This window comes from Salminus brasiliensis, chromosome 11 (genome assembly GCF_030463535.1).
Source record: "Salminus brasiliensis chromosome 11, fSalBra1.hap2, whole genome shotgun sequence".
In the NCBI taxonomy this organism is placed as follows: Eukaryota; Metazoa; Chordata; class Actinopteri; order Characiformes; family Bryconidae; genus Salminus; species Salminus brasiliensis.
This window is the reverse complement of record NC_132888.1, coordinates 10,271,373-10,287,967: the sequence shown is the minus strand read 5'-3', so window position 1 is coordinate 10,287,967 and position 16,595 is coordinate 10,271,373. Positions and strand designations below refer to the sequence as shown.

Genomic DNA, 16,595 nt, shown 5'->3' with positions numbered 1-16,595 from the left:
CCCATGAAGAGAGCCTTGAATATTTTTTTATGGACACAGTGATCCAACCTCTATTTCTGTTTAGCTCATTTTCTACTTTCTAGCACTTATTTGACTAAATTGGTTTATTTACTGCATCGTGTGCATATTAACTGCTTTTAGACTGTGTTTAGGTAAAGGTAAAAAGGTAAAGGTGCAGGTATTTGTCACTGTACAGTGTACACGGCACAGCGAAATGTGTCCTCCGCATTTAACCCATCTCTGGTAGTGAACACACACACACACACACTAGTGAACTAGGGCCAGTGAGTACACACACACCCAGAGCGGTGGGCAGCCAACTCCAGCGACCGGGGAGCAGAGAGCCTTGCTCACGGGCCCAACAGTGGCAGCTTGGCAACACAGGGAATCGAACCCACAACCTTGTTATCGACAGCCCGGCGCTCTAACCACTGAGTTTGTTTTTGGTGTTGCCCAAATCAACTACTAGCAGAAAGCACCTGCTGTGTTATGGCTGCAGAGCTTTTTGAGTGTGCAGAGTGTGGCATGTTTAGCTAAACCCTTCTTTCCAACGCTAGTAATAAGGAGAGTGGTTGGAGCTAGTTAACCCCTTGGTGGTTAAAGTGGGCCAGCTTGGGATGTGCATCCTGGGCAGCCTGTAACTTGCACAGCTTTCTGTTTTAGATAAATGGTATTAATGTTTGTTCCTGTTACAGCAACTTTCAAACCATGATGTCCAAACCATATACATATATACATACAAAACATATACACTATATGGACAAAAGTATTAGGACAGCTACTAAATGTAGATTACTTCTGAATCAAGGATATTAACAAAGAGTTTGTCCTGATTTTGTTAAAGTAACTGTTTCTACTGTCCAGAGAACTGTTCTTCTACTAGATTGTGGAGAATTGCTACGAGGATTTAATTGCATTCAGCGACAAGAGGGTTAGTGAGGTCAGGATGTTAGTGATACCCCATCCCCAACTCCCCAACTCCCCAACTCATCGCAAAAGTACTGAATCTGAATCCTTTACTCACTTAGCAAATTCACAGTAGTAATTTGACAAAGGGTGCCCAAACCTTTGCATGCCACTGATGGGGAAGAAACCCCACACGTTGCCTCATCTTTTTGTAAGAACTCATTATAAGGAAATCATTAAGACACAGTCTGATTAAAAAAGCAATATTAAAGGCTGGATCTTTCAGCAAGACCTTTAACCCTGTCTGCTCCAGGGGTGCTGTAGCATGGCTGGCCCTGAGGTCAGAGCTCAGCTCTCTAAGCTGGGATGTATTAAGAAAATAATGTAACTGTGCTGTACTGTAATAGTAAGTAGTGTGTAGTAGTAAGTTTCTTGCAGTATTTCCATATTGAGTTTCATTAGTTTCACAGTAAATGCATAATAATATACTTTACAGAAATGAAAATAAGGGATGCCATGACCACCAGGGCCCGACTACAAACATTTTTACTCTAGGAAATGTATGTATATATATATATATATATATATATATATATATATATATATATATATATTCAAAAAAAATGTTTTCTTTTAACTAATGTATTTATTTAGATTTGTTCTTTAAATTGACACATATAATATTTATATTGGCTAATATTACTGTATATTAAATAAATGATCATTCATTTCAATTTACAATTTTACAATTTCCCTTGTAATCATCTCCACTGACGCTGTCCAGCCAAGGATGTGCCTCTTCCCACTCACATCTGTACTGGACATTAATGGAAATATGGAGCAATACTGGTTCAATACGGGACTCAGCATTTCAGTGCCCAATAAAGGACGATTCAGTATTTTACGAGACGGGTGGCAACCCTAGGAGTAGGGTGGAAGTGAACGAAACTAGGTCCTAGGGATGTTCCTCCATGCTTACTCCCAAAAACAACAAATCTAGGGTCATGATAGGAGACTACGTTTCTATTATAACTGTAAATACCTCACTACAACGTTACCTGTAGCTGTAGCTCTACCTGTACCTGTAGCTGTAGCTGTACCTGCACCTGTAGCTGTACCTGTACCTGTAGCTGTAGCTGTACCTGTAGCTGTAGCTGTAGCTGTACCTGTAGCTGCACCTGCACCTGCAGCTGTACCTGTAGCTGTAGCTGCACCTGCACCTGCAGCTGTACCTGTAGCTGTAGCTGTAGCTGCACCTGCAGCTGTACCTGTAGCTGTAGCTGTAGCTGCACCTGCACCTGCAGCTGTACCTGTAGCTGTAGCTGTAGCTGCACCTGTAGCTGTACCTGTAGCTGTAGCTGTAGCTGCACCTGCAGCTGTACCTGTAGCTGTAGCTGTAGCTGTAGCTGTACCTGTAGCTGCACCTGCAGCTGTACCTGTAGCTGTAGCTGTAGCTGCACCTGCAGCTGTACCTGTAGCTGTAGCTGTAGCTGTAGCTGTACCTGTAGCTGTACCTGTAGCTGTAGCTGTAGCTGCACCTGCACCTGCAGCTGTACCTGTAGCTGTAGCTGTAGCTGCACCTGCAGCTGTACCTGTAGCTGTACCTGTAGCTGTAGCTGTAGCTGCACCTGCAGCTGTACCTGTAGCTGTAGCTGTAGCTGTAGCTGTACCTGTAGCTGCACCTGCAGCTGTACCTGTAGCTGTAGCTGTAGCTGCACCTGCAGCTGTACCTGTAGCTGTAGCTGTAGCTGTAGCTGTACCTGTAGCTGTACCTGTAGCTGTAGCTGTAGCTGTACCTGTAGCTGTACCTGTAGCTGTAGCTGTAGCTGTACCTGTAGCTGTACCTGTACCTGTACCTGTAGCTGTAGCTGTAGCTGTAGCTGTAGCTGTACCTGCGTTACTTCGCGCCTGTTGCTGCTCAGGTTCAGTAATCATTAATCTCTTCATTTGTCCACTGGACCAAACCATTGGCACTGTTTTGGAGGATTGCTGGGCGTAGCCCGTTCCCTACAAACCCCAGAACTTCTCGAATTTAGGGTAAAACAGGAAGAGCTTACTTAACTTACGGTACTTGTCATGTTTTAAAAGCAGTTTCAGACCAGTATCAGACAGTATTTTAGAGATAGACGAGAACTGGCCTTTCCTGAACCCCTGCGAGTCGAGATAAGACCGTCCTACTTCACCTGCTCAGTTTCAGGTTGCGCTGCCATACCTCCACACCACAGCGCAGACAAAATGGAGGGCTTACCACCACCTGTATGAGAGGAAAACACGTCGACAGAAGTCTACGGATACGTGTTTCACACCCGTGCCTTTGTTTTTAACTTGGAGTATAAGTGGTTTTTATGATTTAAGAGGTTCCTGTTTTTTAAAATGCGCCACATTTTCATCCTAGCCATCATCTGCACGGCCACAGGTAGGTCTGTCTGTCTGTCTGTCTGTCTGAAATCTGGTTCCTCTGTTTGTGTTTATAAAGGATTAAAAACGTTTAAATAAGGAGTTTAGTTTTGGTAAAACTGAAATTCTGTCTGTCTGAGAGTCTAAACTTGGTCTAATATATAACACCTGTGCTGTAACACAAACTAACGTGAGCTTAGGCCTGGTGTTCTACTCGTGCGCGAGCTAGCTACCTGTACAGGTGTGAACCTACAGGCTTTAGCTACAGTAGAGCAGCTCTTCTAGCTAATATCACCAGTAATGATAAGCTGCTGTCTGTGGTCGTTTTTCACTGTCCTGATTATTCCCCTAAGTGAAATAATAATATTAATATTAATAAATGGTTAAACCTCTCCAGAATGCACCAGTAAACAGTAGGCTGTATATATATAATGTTGTTTAAATATGCTTCTAATAAGCACTAGCTGGGTGTTTGAGGAAGGCTGCATTGTGGTGAGGGGGCAGGTGCTTACCCTGCATGTCCCAACAGCTCAGTTTCAGTGAAGCTTGAGTCATACACTCTGCAGTCAGAGTTTCGGTGAGCAAGGCTTTACAGTGTTGTATCAGTTTACCTTTAATTTGAGCCGTTTATTCTTGCTACAAGAAGTAAGAGTTTACACAGTTAGTGACTCTCTTTAAAGGAGTTGTCCTTCAAATTTACACTGTTCCTTAAACCGAGTTCCTGTACTTCCCTTCGGGTTCAAGAGAAATTCATGCTGATTACTTCAGCAGTTTTGCGGAAGCCTTTATTAAAGTTCTTAGTACAAATCTCAAAGGCCAGGAGATCTGTTGCCAATGGATAAAGATCAAGCTTGATTTAAAAAAAAAAAAAAAAAAAATATATATATATATATATATATATTAATTAAAACACCCCCAGAATTCATAGCTGTGAAGAATTTAACAGCCTACAGCTACAGTAATTTGCTTTTGTGATGATTAATCAGTGGTACTAGTCTTTCCACATCACACCCAACCAAATCACACCAAATCACCAAAAAAAGAAAAGTCTTGACTCTTAATTTTATCTCGAATAAGACAAAATTCACTTGTTGATTGTGTGTGTACTATAGATATTATATATATAAATTTATGTATTTTTGCCACAGTCCCTATATTTGACTAAAATACACTCTCTATGTACATTTTCCACCTCTGACAATCTACCATTGTTCGTTCTTTCAGACGTTTTGCTCCAGCGAGTCTCTATTATAGGCCAATCATCTAAATAGTAACCCCTCCACACACATTCATCACTGTATCCATTTAAAGAGATATCCTGCCCTGGAAGAAAGGCCTCTCTTGTTGTTTTCAGTGTACTGATGTGTCCTTGTGAGGAGGTCAGCAGCTTCAGCTGCTTTCTTGGTTTTCAGATAATTAGCCGTAATTAGTCTTGTCTTATTTCCTTACTTATCTGGAAGCCTTTAGATTACCAGGTGTTGATTGCCACAATACATTGAAATAATACACAAATCCTTTAAGCCTGTAGACTGTGACCTAATGCCTGTGTTTTGTGACCTAATGCTGTGGCCACCTCCACCAGAAAACTGGCTGAGGATCCTTCATGAACAGGGAGACTATGTTATTGATGTACATGGTCCATTAGATGTAAAGTCGCATCACTAGCAGACTGTAGCTCCTGTTAAGAGTCTACTCCTGCATTACTTTCACACATGCTACAAATGTGAGTGAGTCCGAACAACGCACACTCGTGGTGGGTTTCTGTGCGGTTCATATTGCCATCTGGCAGTTGAATAGGAAAATGCGTCTGTGACGACGTGCAGAGCTGCAGCAACTCTCAAAATGTGGTTCCTTTGATCTGACCAACTCGCTGAATCAGCTAAATTATTGGCCGATTGCATGTTTGGGCTTTAAAAAAAAGGGCGATGCTGATGCATCTTTGCATACAAACAATAAATGCGTTAAAGAAAAAGTTTTGGAGAATCAATACGGCATTGCAAAACAATGTTACTATACTTCCGTGTATCGTAACTTTTTTTTTTTTACACCCTACTGGAAAGAACTGTGCGGTTGAAGGTATGGAGCTGCTATACAAAATTATAATTAGAAACAAAATGACCTCTCATTATATCTACAGTACTGAATTTTGCCAAAACTGCTGTTGCCTGCAAGGTGCTCCCAAAAAGCAGTCTCTGTGTCTAAAGGCTGATTCAGCAGAATGATGTGACCCATGCTGCTTATTGTAAGAGTGCTGTTTTCAGGTAGTATTAATAATCAATATTCAGCTTTGATACCGATACACAACAAGAGAACAATCCAGCCGCTGTAGCCGTTGATTATCCCGGTTTATTCTTAATCAAAATGAACCACAGCTACTGGCCTAGAACCTGCCTTGTAGTCGGAGCAATGCCGTGCTTTCTCTGATTGTATCATGTTTGTTCTGTCTGAAATTTCCCTATCGTGCAGTGGCAGAATATCGGTCCTCTCTGTTTGTATAATGATTGCGGTACACGCAAGGGTTTGCCTCCTGAAAGGCTTTCTGCTTTAATAATTGTTGAGTAAATGCTTTATGCCATGCTAGCTTTGTTGAACGCTTAAGAAATCAGCACAACAGTTGCTGCTACAGCAAGGTGTGAGGGCAAGAACTTGTAAACACGACCATTGAAGCAGTTACGCAATGCTTCACTGCATGGTTAGTTCATGTTTTGACAGGCGCTGGTTTAACGTTGCCTCCACACTCAGAAAAGCACTGTACTGAGAATGCTTCATTTAGATGAGTTTGATAAGGATGAGTAAACGCTGTGACCTGAAAGGAAATTGTGCCACTTCTGTGGTTAATTTTTAACCAGTGTGGTATAGACTGTTTCTACAGTGTATACGCCCTCAGAATGGGGCGTGGGAAAATGATCTGAAACTGATGCCCATCTCTTACTTGAAATGACCACAGATGATGTCTTGTACATATAAGAATTAGTTAGTTAATGGTTAAACTGTGTGTGTGTGTGTGTGTGTGTGTGTGTGTGTGTGTGTGTGTGTGTGTGTGTGTGTGTGTGTAGAAACTTGGCAGATCATTGTTGCTTCTTCTGACAAACTGTTATATTTTAGCAATGTTTTAAATCATTTTTGATGACCTGTTTATTGGACTCGGTCTGGGTCCAGACGCTATCCTATCCGGCACTGGACCTATTAAGCGTTAAAATATGAATAACTCCTTCAACCTCCTAGCAGTTTTTCTGTCTGGAAATCTTTTGTTTGTTTTTTTATTTGTGTTTTTTTTGGTTAACATTTACAGTAATGTTTTAAGCTTCCCATTTGTTGTCATTTTAAGAGAAAATCAAGTGCAGTCTTGTTTTAGCGAAGCACAGCAGTACTCAATAAACATGGTCTAGCTTTATATTACATTTTATTGCCCAAGCTGCAATTTACTAATTTTACAAACGTCTACAAAAGTTGTGTTTCTTGAAAATAGCACCAGTTTCTGGTTTCTTTTATAAATGTGTATATTTTTTGCATTACAACTTGCATGAAAATGCTTAAATCACCCCAGTTTTCATCAATTGCACCCTACTTGGATTTTATTTATTTATTTATTTATTGTTGACTATTAAAACCTCTTTCCTTTTCCTACAGGCTTCACTGCGGCAGTGAATGTCAACTGTCCGGTGAAACGTTATGTGGTGATCCTATTTCAGCCGGTGACTCTTCAGTGTGATTACAGTACCTCAGCCACAGTGCCTCCTCTGATCACTTGGAGGTACAAGTCCTTCTGCAGAGACCCAATCCAAGCTGCCTTGAACCCCAGCAGTACAGACAATGCCTTGGCCCAAGTCAACTCCAACTATAACCCCAACATCGAGTGCTCAGACAGTGCCAGGACTGTACGCATCGTGGCGTCTAAGCAGACTTCAGTCACTCTTGGAACTGAATACCAGGGCCGCAAGATCAGCATCATCAACAGTAAGAATCAAAGAATGCAGACATTTCTTACTCAGGCTTAATGTTAATGTCTTCTGGTTTGAAACATACACTCTTAAAGGTGCTACAAATGATTCTTTGAGCGATGCCATAGAAGACCCACTTTTGGTTCTTCACCGACTACAGCATTGACACCAGTTTCCAGGTCATGCTGCTTCCCATTAGCATTCAGAGCTTGAGAGTGCACAGTTGGCTGTGCTCTCTCAGGGTGGGTAGATGGCGCTCCTGCTCCACGTTGCGATTAGTGCGATGTTTGCCAGCACAGGTGTCTGTTTGCTGGTGTATCAGAGCTGGAGCTTTCAGCTAAGCTCGTTGGCTGCCTAGTGGTGCTCCAGTGGTTCTCCAGTGGTGCATCAGTTTGAAAAGAGGTGGTGGCTGACTGCCCATGTATCAGAGGAAGCATGTGCCAGTCTCCTAGTGAGCATCACAAGTGATTGGAGGAGTTGTCCGAACAAGTGGGATTTGCACTTGGCTTTCTAAATTGAGGAGGAAAATTGGACCAAAAATAAAAAAGGTTCTAGGAAGGCCTGTGACTTTACAAAAATAACATTCCAGGATTTTCAGTGTTTGATGTATTAATGGTTTTAATCACAACATTAATAGAATATTTCTCACAGTGTTCCCAGTTAGAGCAAATCTTTTTTTGAAGAAAAAAAAACTTTTAAAAAAGTTTAAATGATTAACTCAAATATGCCTACCGAATGCACAAAGCCCATATTCAATTTTTAGAACAAACAAATAAACGTTACCAGGAACACTTAAAGCACTAAATAAAGACACATTGATCTACCACTTTGAGCCAAAAGTCGTAATGTTCTACTAACCAAAAATGTCAGGCTAAGACCAAAAGTGGTTCTTCTATGGTCTTGCTTAAAGAACCATTTAAAGCTCTATTTAAGAGTGCATTAAATGCATCATTAAGATGCATTGTACAGCAAGAGACTGTAAAATTTGTGGTACTGGACTTTCCAAAAACACTTAAATGCAAGCAATTTACCTGTGGTTTTAGCTTGTATTCACACTATTTCTCTCTTGCATTTCTCTCAGATGCTGACCTCAACATAGCACAAACTGCATGGGGTGACAGCGGTGTGTATGTCTGCAGTGTAGCTTCATCTCAGGACCTCTCTGGAAATGGCGAGGACTACACTGAGCTCATTGTACTGGGTAAGATCTATGTATTATGTTTTTCTTGAGCCCTAACTCCAGTCCATCATTCTTTTGATACCGCATCATCCTCACTGTGCTAGTGTACACTTCTGGTTGTTTCCTGTCATGTGTGGTGCTGTTTTGTATGGGTATTGTAGAGGAAGTGAAATTGTTTTGTGATGCCTGGCTGGTTTTGGCCTGACTCAAGTAGTCACCCCTTTTGTCAGTTAATGAATTTGCAGACTAGAGATATTAAGAGGAAGGAAGTTTTCTGCTTGGGCAAATGCAGCAGAGCCTTGTTCAATAATTATGGCTTTGTCCTTCTTTCACAGAGAGAAAGTCAAATACTACAGACCTGCTGCCTGGCATTGACTTACTGATCATGGAAGGTACACTAAGTGCACCTCTGTAGTCCTAGAAGGCTGCTTGAGCTAAGGATCAAACGGACCGAAGGTTGTGGGGTGTTTTGGTTATGTCATAGTTTCTGAACATGCAAGCACCAGCACTGGCAAGGGCCTTTCTTAAATTGGACTTACGAAATCACTGATCTAACAGAGACCCGTGGTCAGACATGACCGCTTGCTCGGAATTGTATAAATTCACAGGTTGCTGTGGAAGGTGCTTCATATCAGGGATGTTGACTGTAGATGTGAATGGGTAGACTTCAATGTTCTGTGTGTGTGTGTGGAATGATTTTGATTTTGGGGATAGCTCAGGTGTTTGTGTTTTGACACCAACCGGTCTGGCTGGTTACCCTGTCTCTGTTTCTCTGTTGTGTTTATTTATTGGTCTGCAGCGCTGCATTGTGCTGTTATGTTCATTGCATTACTTATACAGATATGCAAGCGCTCACAGCCATTTTAGCAGTATGCATAGAACATACACTCACATCAACCAATTTCTTATCTGAAGTATATTGTCGCTGTTGGGCAAAAACCTTGGCATTAGTATTGATCTATTTATTTGTTTTTAAAACAATCTAAACAATCTCCAGATTTAGAATATGTCAGAGTGAAAAGAAATGGAGATGCAAGGTTTTTGTGAGACAGTGACAATATCTGTTTAGTGAGAGAACAAGCTATATCTTCTACTGTTTATATCAAGTTCATCATAAATGTGTATTAAATTCTGAAAAATGGTTAAAGCTTCCCAATAACTAATGCCTGTTTTTCTTACTACATTCAGTTTAACCTTTTACCTTATCTTCTCTCTTGTTCCCATCGCTCTCAGACTGGCTGTTGGTAGTGTTGGTGGTGCTTGGCTTCCTGTTGCTGCTGCTCTTCATTAGCATCTGCTGGTGTCAATGCTGTCCACACACGTGTTGCTGTTATGTGAGCTGCCCCTGCTGCCCAGACCGCTGCTGCTGCCCACGAGCATGTAAGTATACTCAACTGCACATCAAACTATCAAAAATATTGTATAATAATATTGTATATATTGTATTGAGTATTGTCCTGTCCTTAGTAAGTGTAAAGGTACAAAAGAGATCGATCATCTCCAAAAATAAATTTTATATGCTAATTAATGTAGTCATAAATTAATTTATAACAGTCCACGTAAAACAATGAGGCCGGAGCTGCGCAGTAGTCTACAAGCCGGGAGTGATGCGATGCGTCTGTCATTTTAAATAGATGGACGTTGGTGACATTAATTAAACGAAGCCTTAAGGTAAAGAATTTGCCTCAAACATCCGAATAATCGTTGCAGCCCTACCTTCAACTTTTACAAAGGTAGTTTCTTTTGGTTAACCAAACCAAATTTGCTTTTTATAACTGTCAAAGTGAAATGGCTTAATTTAGATAAGATTTATGTTGGATTGCTGGACCAGCGTCTAGAGCATTTTAAGTGCTGCATTTAGATATTTAGAAAAATACGTCCAGTAAAACAGTAATGCTGATCTCCGTTTTCTTTCATTTAAAGTATATGAAGCTGGGAAAGCGGTAAAAGCAGGCATCCCTGGTCAGTATGCAGCAAGCATGTATGCCGCCAGCATGTATGGGCAGCCAATGTATGCTGTGGGGTCACAAGCCCCTCCCATCCCAATGCTGCCTGTTCCACAAGGTGTCTCTGTCCCACCCTCTAATGGATACGGAAGGGAGTTTGATGCCACAAGCTCAGGTAGGCACCTTTTCTATGCACAGTTTAAGAAGTTTATCTTCTTAAATGAAACCCGCATGTTTTATGTCAAATCTTTTCAGACCAATCTCAGCTCTCTCTGTGATAATGATGCCACATGTGACCTAAGGAACTGTGTGAAGAGATACTCTGACCCTACACCTGAAACATTCTTCACATTTCTTGTGAAAATCCCTTTACTCATGTGGACAAAATGTTTTTGTGCTTGAAATGACTTTACCAGTCATGAGTCTTGGGTTTACAAAAGTAGTGGAATGTGTGAATACATTAGTATATAAATGGCAAGAGGCAATGGACAAGTTTCTGAGTGTCTATTAGTCAGTTTGACACAAAACACACATGTACACATGAATCCAGCAATTGCAGTTGTCTGACGCACAAATCCACCAGTTAAGACGCTGCGGAAGGCAGAGATGAGGATCTTGACTCCTCTTCATAGTCTTGTAGCTCCAGTGGAATATTATTGAACCATATTTTTACACTGGGTTATTGCAAAGATATTAATAAAAACCTTGAATTAACTAACTACTATTAATGAAAACGTTGAATTTGTCGCGGTTGTAGACTCCAGAGGGTTAATAATTTTCTGTAAAGTACTTTTTTGATTGTGTTTGATTGTTCATTCTTCCTGCTGTAGTTGGCCAAGGATCTCAGGTACCATTGCTACATGACCATGATGCAGGAGCAGGCCAAAGTAAGTTGGGCGAATGCCTTTCTTAGCAGTAAATGCTTGCTGTTGTGCTGTTCAGTAAGTTCCTACACAACCTCTGATCTGTTAACAGGAAGCTTGATTGTATTTGTCATGTTTTGAATGTCTTGTGTACTTACTTTGACATATATACTTGTACATGGGACAAAAGAGCTTGTTCTTTAGCCCGCAGTGGATATCGTATCCAGGCTAATCAAGATGGGAACCCCACTCGAGTGCTGTACTACATGGAAAGAGAATTAGCCAACCTGGATCCATCTCGCCCAGGAGGACCACCAGGCAAATACAGTCGTCGTGAGTTCTTTTGGGATGCGGTCTGTCCTGCACTTTGTTGGGGATAACCATTTTATCTAGATTCAGAAATCCAATCTAGGAGAGACTGCTTTGTTTCCTCTAGATTCACTCTTCGATTTCAGAAATAAATGGGATGATTGCTTTGGGGACGTAACTGTACAATGAGCCAATCAAACATTTTTGTGGCTTCCATGGACTCGTTCTTTCTTTATCACTCACTCACTCACCCTTCCTGTCTTACTCCTCCCATTTGCCATTGTTTTTCATGTCTCTTCTTTCTTTTTCTTACATTCTCTCTCGCTCTCTGACAGTGGACAGTCTAAGTGAGATCAGCTCTCTGCATGACGGTGGTGACCCTCGCAACCGTGGTCGCTCCAGACCTCCACAGCTAAACACAGTGTATGACGATGAAAACATGAGCACCATCAGCAGCGTATCTCAGCAACCTCGCCGTGATGATCCCAGAAGACCTGGACCTGGGGGACCTGGGGGACCTGGGGGACCTGGGGGACCTGGGGGCCCTGGGGGCAATCGTGGCCGTGCTCGTTCCATGGATAATCTTGATGATATTGGTCGTCGTTACAGAGACCAAGATGATTATCCCCCCAGAGGAGGCAGGAGAGGGTGAGTTAAGAATTTCAGAGTGCACAGATCGTAATTTTAATGAACCTGCAGAGGGTTTGAATTAATGTATGAATTGATGTCCTGCTGGAACACGCCTGGAATGCCTTTAATCGAACTGAGTGGCAAAACTTTTTGCAACGTGGTTGTGTTTATTAGGGAAAGTGGTCAAACTGGGAATGAGGCAGGCAATTCTCTGTTCAAGTAAAAGGCAATTGGACGAGACAGAGATTCATCCAAATTACTAAAGAACCAACAGTCCATGGACCGTGATGTGTAGCCAGGAACATTCAGCTGACTGAGGCAAAGTCGAATAGTCTAAGGAGTGTTTTTGGCTGTTTTCGGCACATTTAGTAAACTGGTTCATCTGCCTTTTCATTAAAGCACACTTGGCGAATATTTTTTAAAATTCTCTCATAATGAGAAGCATTTAACCTTACCTGTGATGATCCTGCCTGTAGTAACTTGACCTGCCTGTTTTGTTTATTGTTAAAGTTCAGTAAGAAAAACTGAATTAATTTACTAAATTAAACATTTATGGCTTATACAATATAATATATGTAGAATATAGTCATCTGATAAGAAGGTCTGTCTCGATTACGTTATCGACTTATTGTACAGTAAATGTACAACCTTTTTGCTGACCTTGATATTGCCCATTGCACTTACTTGATGAGGAGAGTTAAGGTGAATGAGCCAGTATGTTGACTTTGATTTTATTTTATGTGCTTTATTAATTTAGGATATTTAAACACTTATTTTCCAATTTCAGTGTTTATATATTCTAATTTAAGGTTCACTGCTGTTTAAAAGACTGTAATTGCATTATTATGCTATTATGTTAGCGTTTTATCAGTGGATTAAAATCGTCTTACAATAATATTGTTTATTGTAGTTAGTTTATTTATATTTGTACACGCAATTAAATCAGTACTGAAGGCACTCTTACACCCATCTTGTTTAAAGTGGAGTCCGTTTAAAGAGGTGTGCACTCCACCTGTACTGACACCATGGTCTGTCAAATTGTGGATCTCTTCCACCGTGGTTCAGGATTATATGTATATGAGCATAAGAACATATGAACCAAATAATTTATTACTAGTTAAGTTATTTATTTATTTATTTATTTATTTAGATTAAAATTCTGTTTTTTTAAATTTTGTACTTTTACAAATCACCCGAATGTGATTTGGCAGTTTATACAAATGTATAAGCATCTATTCAGCCAGCAGCAGCTCCAGCTTATCACACTACAGTTATATAGTGTTTTGTTCAGAACTGCTTTTTAAACGAGCTGCAATACGTCACCTCCAACCATCTTTACAAGAACAGTCTGTGTCTGGGGAATGTATAATGTGGGCCCTTTTAGAACAGTTGGGAATTGGTTTTATATTCATTAATATTATGATTATTTTACATCTATTTGCAGCTCAGATGATGAATGGAGCAGCAGTGCTCGTGGATATGATCGAGACTTCGAAGATCGTCGCCGCCGCGACTATTCCCCAGATCGCCGCAATGGTGACTCTCGGGGTGTGGGCTTACAGGGCCGCCGCAGCCGTAGCCGTGACGACCTGATGGACCTGGAGCGTGAGCGAGGCCGTGGAGGTCGGGATGCTTACGATGACAGCTTCCTCCGAGAAGCCATGGAAAGAAAGAAGTTGGGTGAGCAGCAGCGAGCACGGAGTCGTGAGCGTCTGGGCAGTGACAGTGACCGCTCTGACCGCTACAGGGGAGCACACGGAGGGCCGCCCCCGCTCCCTCTTGTCCGGCCTGCGGGCAACCCTGATCGCCGTGGCAACAACAGTAGCAACTTTCCGCCTCCACCTCCTTACCTGGAGGACTCTGATAGCGTGGCCTCGTCCAAGAAGAGCAATCTGCGTAAGGTTAGCGAGCATTACATTTTACTTTGCTTTTACTTGAGTACAAATGTTACAATTTCATTTTATTAAATTATAATAAATGGTGTTTGGTGTTTCAATCTAAAAGGTTTTCTTTTACTTAATTACACTTGAAAAGTGGAATGTCATTTGACCAGGGGTGTCTAAAAATGACTGCTCTAAAAATTGTCTTTCTTCCACAGAATGGAGCTGTGAGTCGTGAGAGTTTGGTGGTGTGAAGCCTCAGATCAGGGACTTCTCCAGTCATTTGATTGCTGTGATTGAGGCATTTTGTAAGTTTGTATTTTCAGCTGCAGTTACATGTTCAGGGTTTATCACAGTATGTGTGGGTGTGTGTGTATATGTGTATGTGGACATGACCAAGACAAAAGAGAGTCGCAGTGTCCTGATTTAACTGTTGTTACTGTTTTAATCCCTTTATGTGCTGGTATTATGGTCCCTCTGTACATATTTTATATAATTATCAGCCTTGCTTATTTTTAAAAGACTGTACTATGCTTTACCGGAGCTTTACAAAGGTTTTAGTTTCCAGATGATTCAATAGTAATTTAACATATTTTTAAAACAATTGTAATCTTAAACATCTTTCATATTTTTATACCTCTAAATAAACAAATAACCACTCATGCCTGTCTAAACAAAAAGCTGTTGACTGTCTGTTGTATGTTAATGTTAAAACTGTGGCATTAAATGTGCATTCCTTATGGTGTTCACTGGTGTCACAGTCAGCCAGAGTTTATGTAAATTTCAGTTCCTGTGCATAATTTTTCACTAATAATGTAATGACTAATTGTTTACGGATTGCTTTACAATAAATCTTTTGTATATTATATTGGTTTTCATTTTGAGATGTGTATTTCTTTATTCATTTATTTAACATGGCCCATTTATAGCCACTAGATGGCATTAACCCCCAAGGCGTCTGTTTAAAAATAAGTTACTAATTGTGAATAAACTTCTCCTGCTACCCTTTTAATTTATTCAAGAAAGATAATATTAGATGGGAGCTTCATACGTCATGTTCATTGTCGTAATTATTTATTTATTTTTGTTCCCTTGGTAAAGCTATGTCACTACTGGTGGTCTAGTGGTTAGGATTCGGCGCTCTCACCGCCGCGGCCCGGGTTCGATTCCCGGTCAGGGAACGAGGCTTCGGGGCAGTGGTGGCTCAGCGGTTAGAGCGCCGGGATATCGATAACAGGGTTGTGGGTTCGATTCCCGGGCTCGGCAAGCTGCCACTGTTGGGCCCTTGAGCAAGGCCCTTTACCCTCTCTGCTCCCCGGGCGCTGGAGTTGGCTGCCCACCGCTCTGGGTGTGTGTGTGTACTCACTGCCCCTAACACGTGTGTGTGTGTGTGTGTGTGTGTTCACTACCAGATGGGTTAAATGCGGAGGACACATTTCGCTGTACACTGTACAGTGACAAATACGTGCACCTTTACCTTTTTACCTTTACTACTGGTATCTTCATATACATCAACAATTAAGTGCTTTAGCCAGGGCGCAGGCAGGGATTTTGGGCCCAATGAAAAGATATTACAGATATTACATGCTGCCACCACAAGTAATATACCCAATAATGTGTTTATATATAATACCATTTTGTAAAAGCATAACAAGTTTCAGTTACTACCCTTTTTTATTTTATTAAATAAACTGCAGTGAAAGTAAATTATTCTAATGGTCATCGAACCATATTAAAATAGTGACCACTATAGAAACAGCATAACCCTAAACTGGTAACCAATTGGCTAATTTAAGCAATAGTCAGTAGCTTTAAAATTAGCTACATTTGGTGTGCTTGTCTCTTAGTCATGTAAATAGTAAAATGTAGATGTAAAATTGTAAATGTAATGCCGTTCATCTTTCTTCAGTCATATTGTTTTTTTGGTTTTTTTTTGGTTTTTTTTACTGTAAACAATTTTGAACGAAAGATGAATAATAAAATAAAGTCAGACTCCTGCAGGTATGCCTACTGACAAGGCATTCAACAAGTGCTGCTCACCTACATCTTCATAGATGGGGATGTGATTGTGGATGGGGAAGCAGGCCCACTGAGCCTGAAGCTGTTTCTGCCTGTCCTTGCACAGGGGCAGAGAGGCAGGGACGACTTATTTAGTATGAATAGATGCTAAAAACTTTGCACTGATTAAATGTTTGTTTTCACTATGGACCGAGCTAACGGGTTCATTTCCACCACAGACTATAACTTTCTTTGTTTTATGTCTTTTATGGTTTTGGTCAACATTTATTTCTAGTACAATGGTCATTTTTAGGGACCCTTAGAATTCTCCTTATCTCCCCTATGCAGCACTCCTGGCTGGAGCTCCACCAAACATGTATTTTGCTTTAATAAGCCGATAACCAGAATCGGAGATCTGCCACCGTCCATTATGACCAAGGTGGGAGTTGGTCTGTGGGGGTTTTCTGGTTTCTTTTTTTAGTTTTAGTTTTAGTTTTGGAGAACAATTTGCTTCAAAAAAGTGGAGCTTTCAGGGTAATTGAAGA

General features: G+C 41.0%; 1 protein-coding gene across 4 annotated transcripts; it reads left to right on the top strand.

Annotated features, from left to right (window-relative positions):
• The first annotated feature begins 3,105 nt into the window (after positions 1 to 3,105).
• Positions 3,106 to 14,918, top strand: lsr (lipolysis stimulated lipoprotein receptor). Of its 4 annotated transcripts, none has more exons than XM_072690988.1 (11): positions 3,106 to 3,322; positions 6,934 to 7,260; positions 8,326 to 8,445; positions 8,760 to 8,816; positions 9,658 to 9,804; positions 10,348 to 10,545; positions 11,201 to 11,257; positions 11,438 to 11,551; positions 11,878 to 12,190; positions 13,617 to 14,073; positions 14,271 to 14,918. In XM_072690988.1, exons 1-11 carry the CDS (start codon positions 3,280 to 3,282, stop codon positions 14,304 to 14,306), a joined length of 1,869 nt encoding a protein of 622 aa, XP_072547089.1. In that variant the 5' UTR covers positions 3,106 to 3,279; the 3' UTR covers positions 14,307 to 14,918. The 4 variants fall into 4 exon arrangements, with proteins under 4 accessions (XP_072547089.1, XP_072547088.1, XP_072547091.1 ...); XM_072690987.1 differs by having other exon boundaries at positions 11,438 to 11,566; XM_072690990.1 differs by lacking the exon at positions 8,760 to 8,816.
• Positions 14,919 to 16,595: the final 1,677 nt, after the last annotated feature.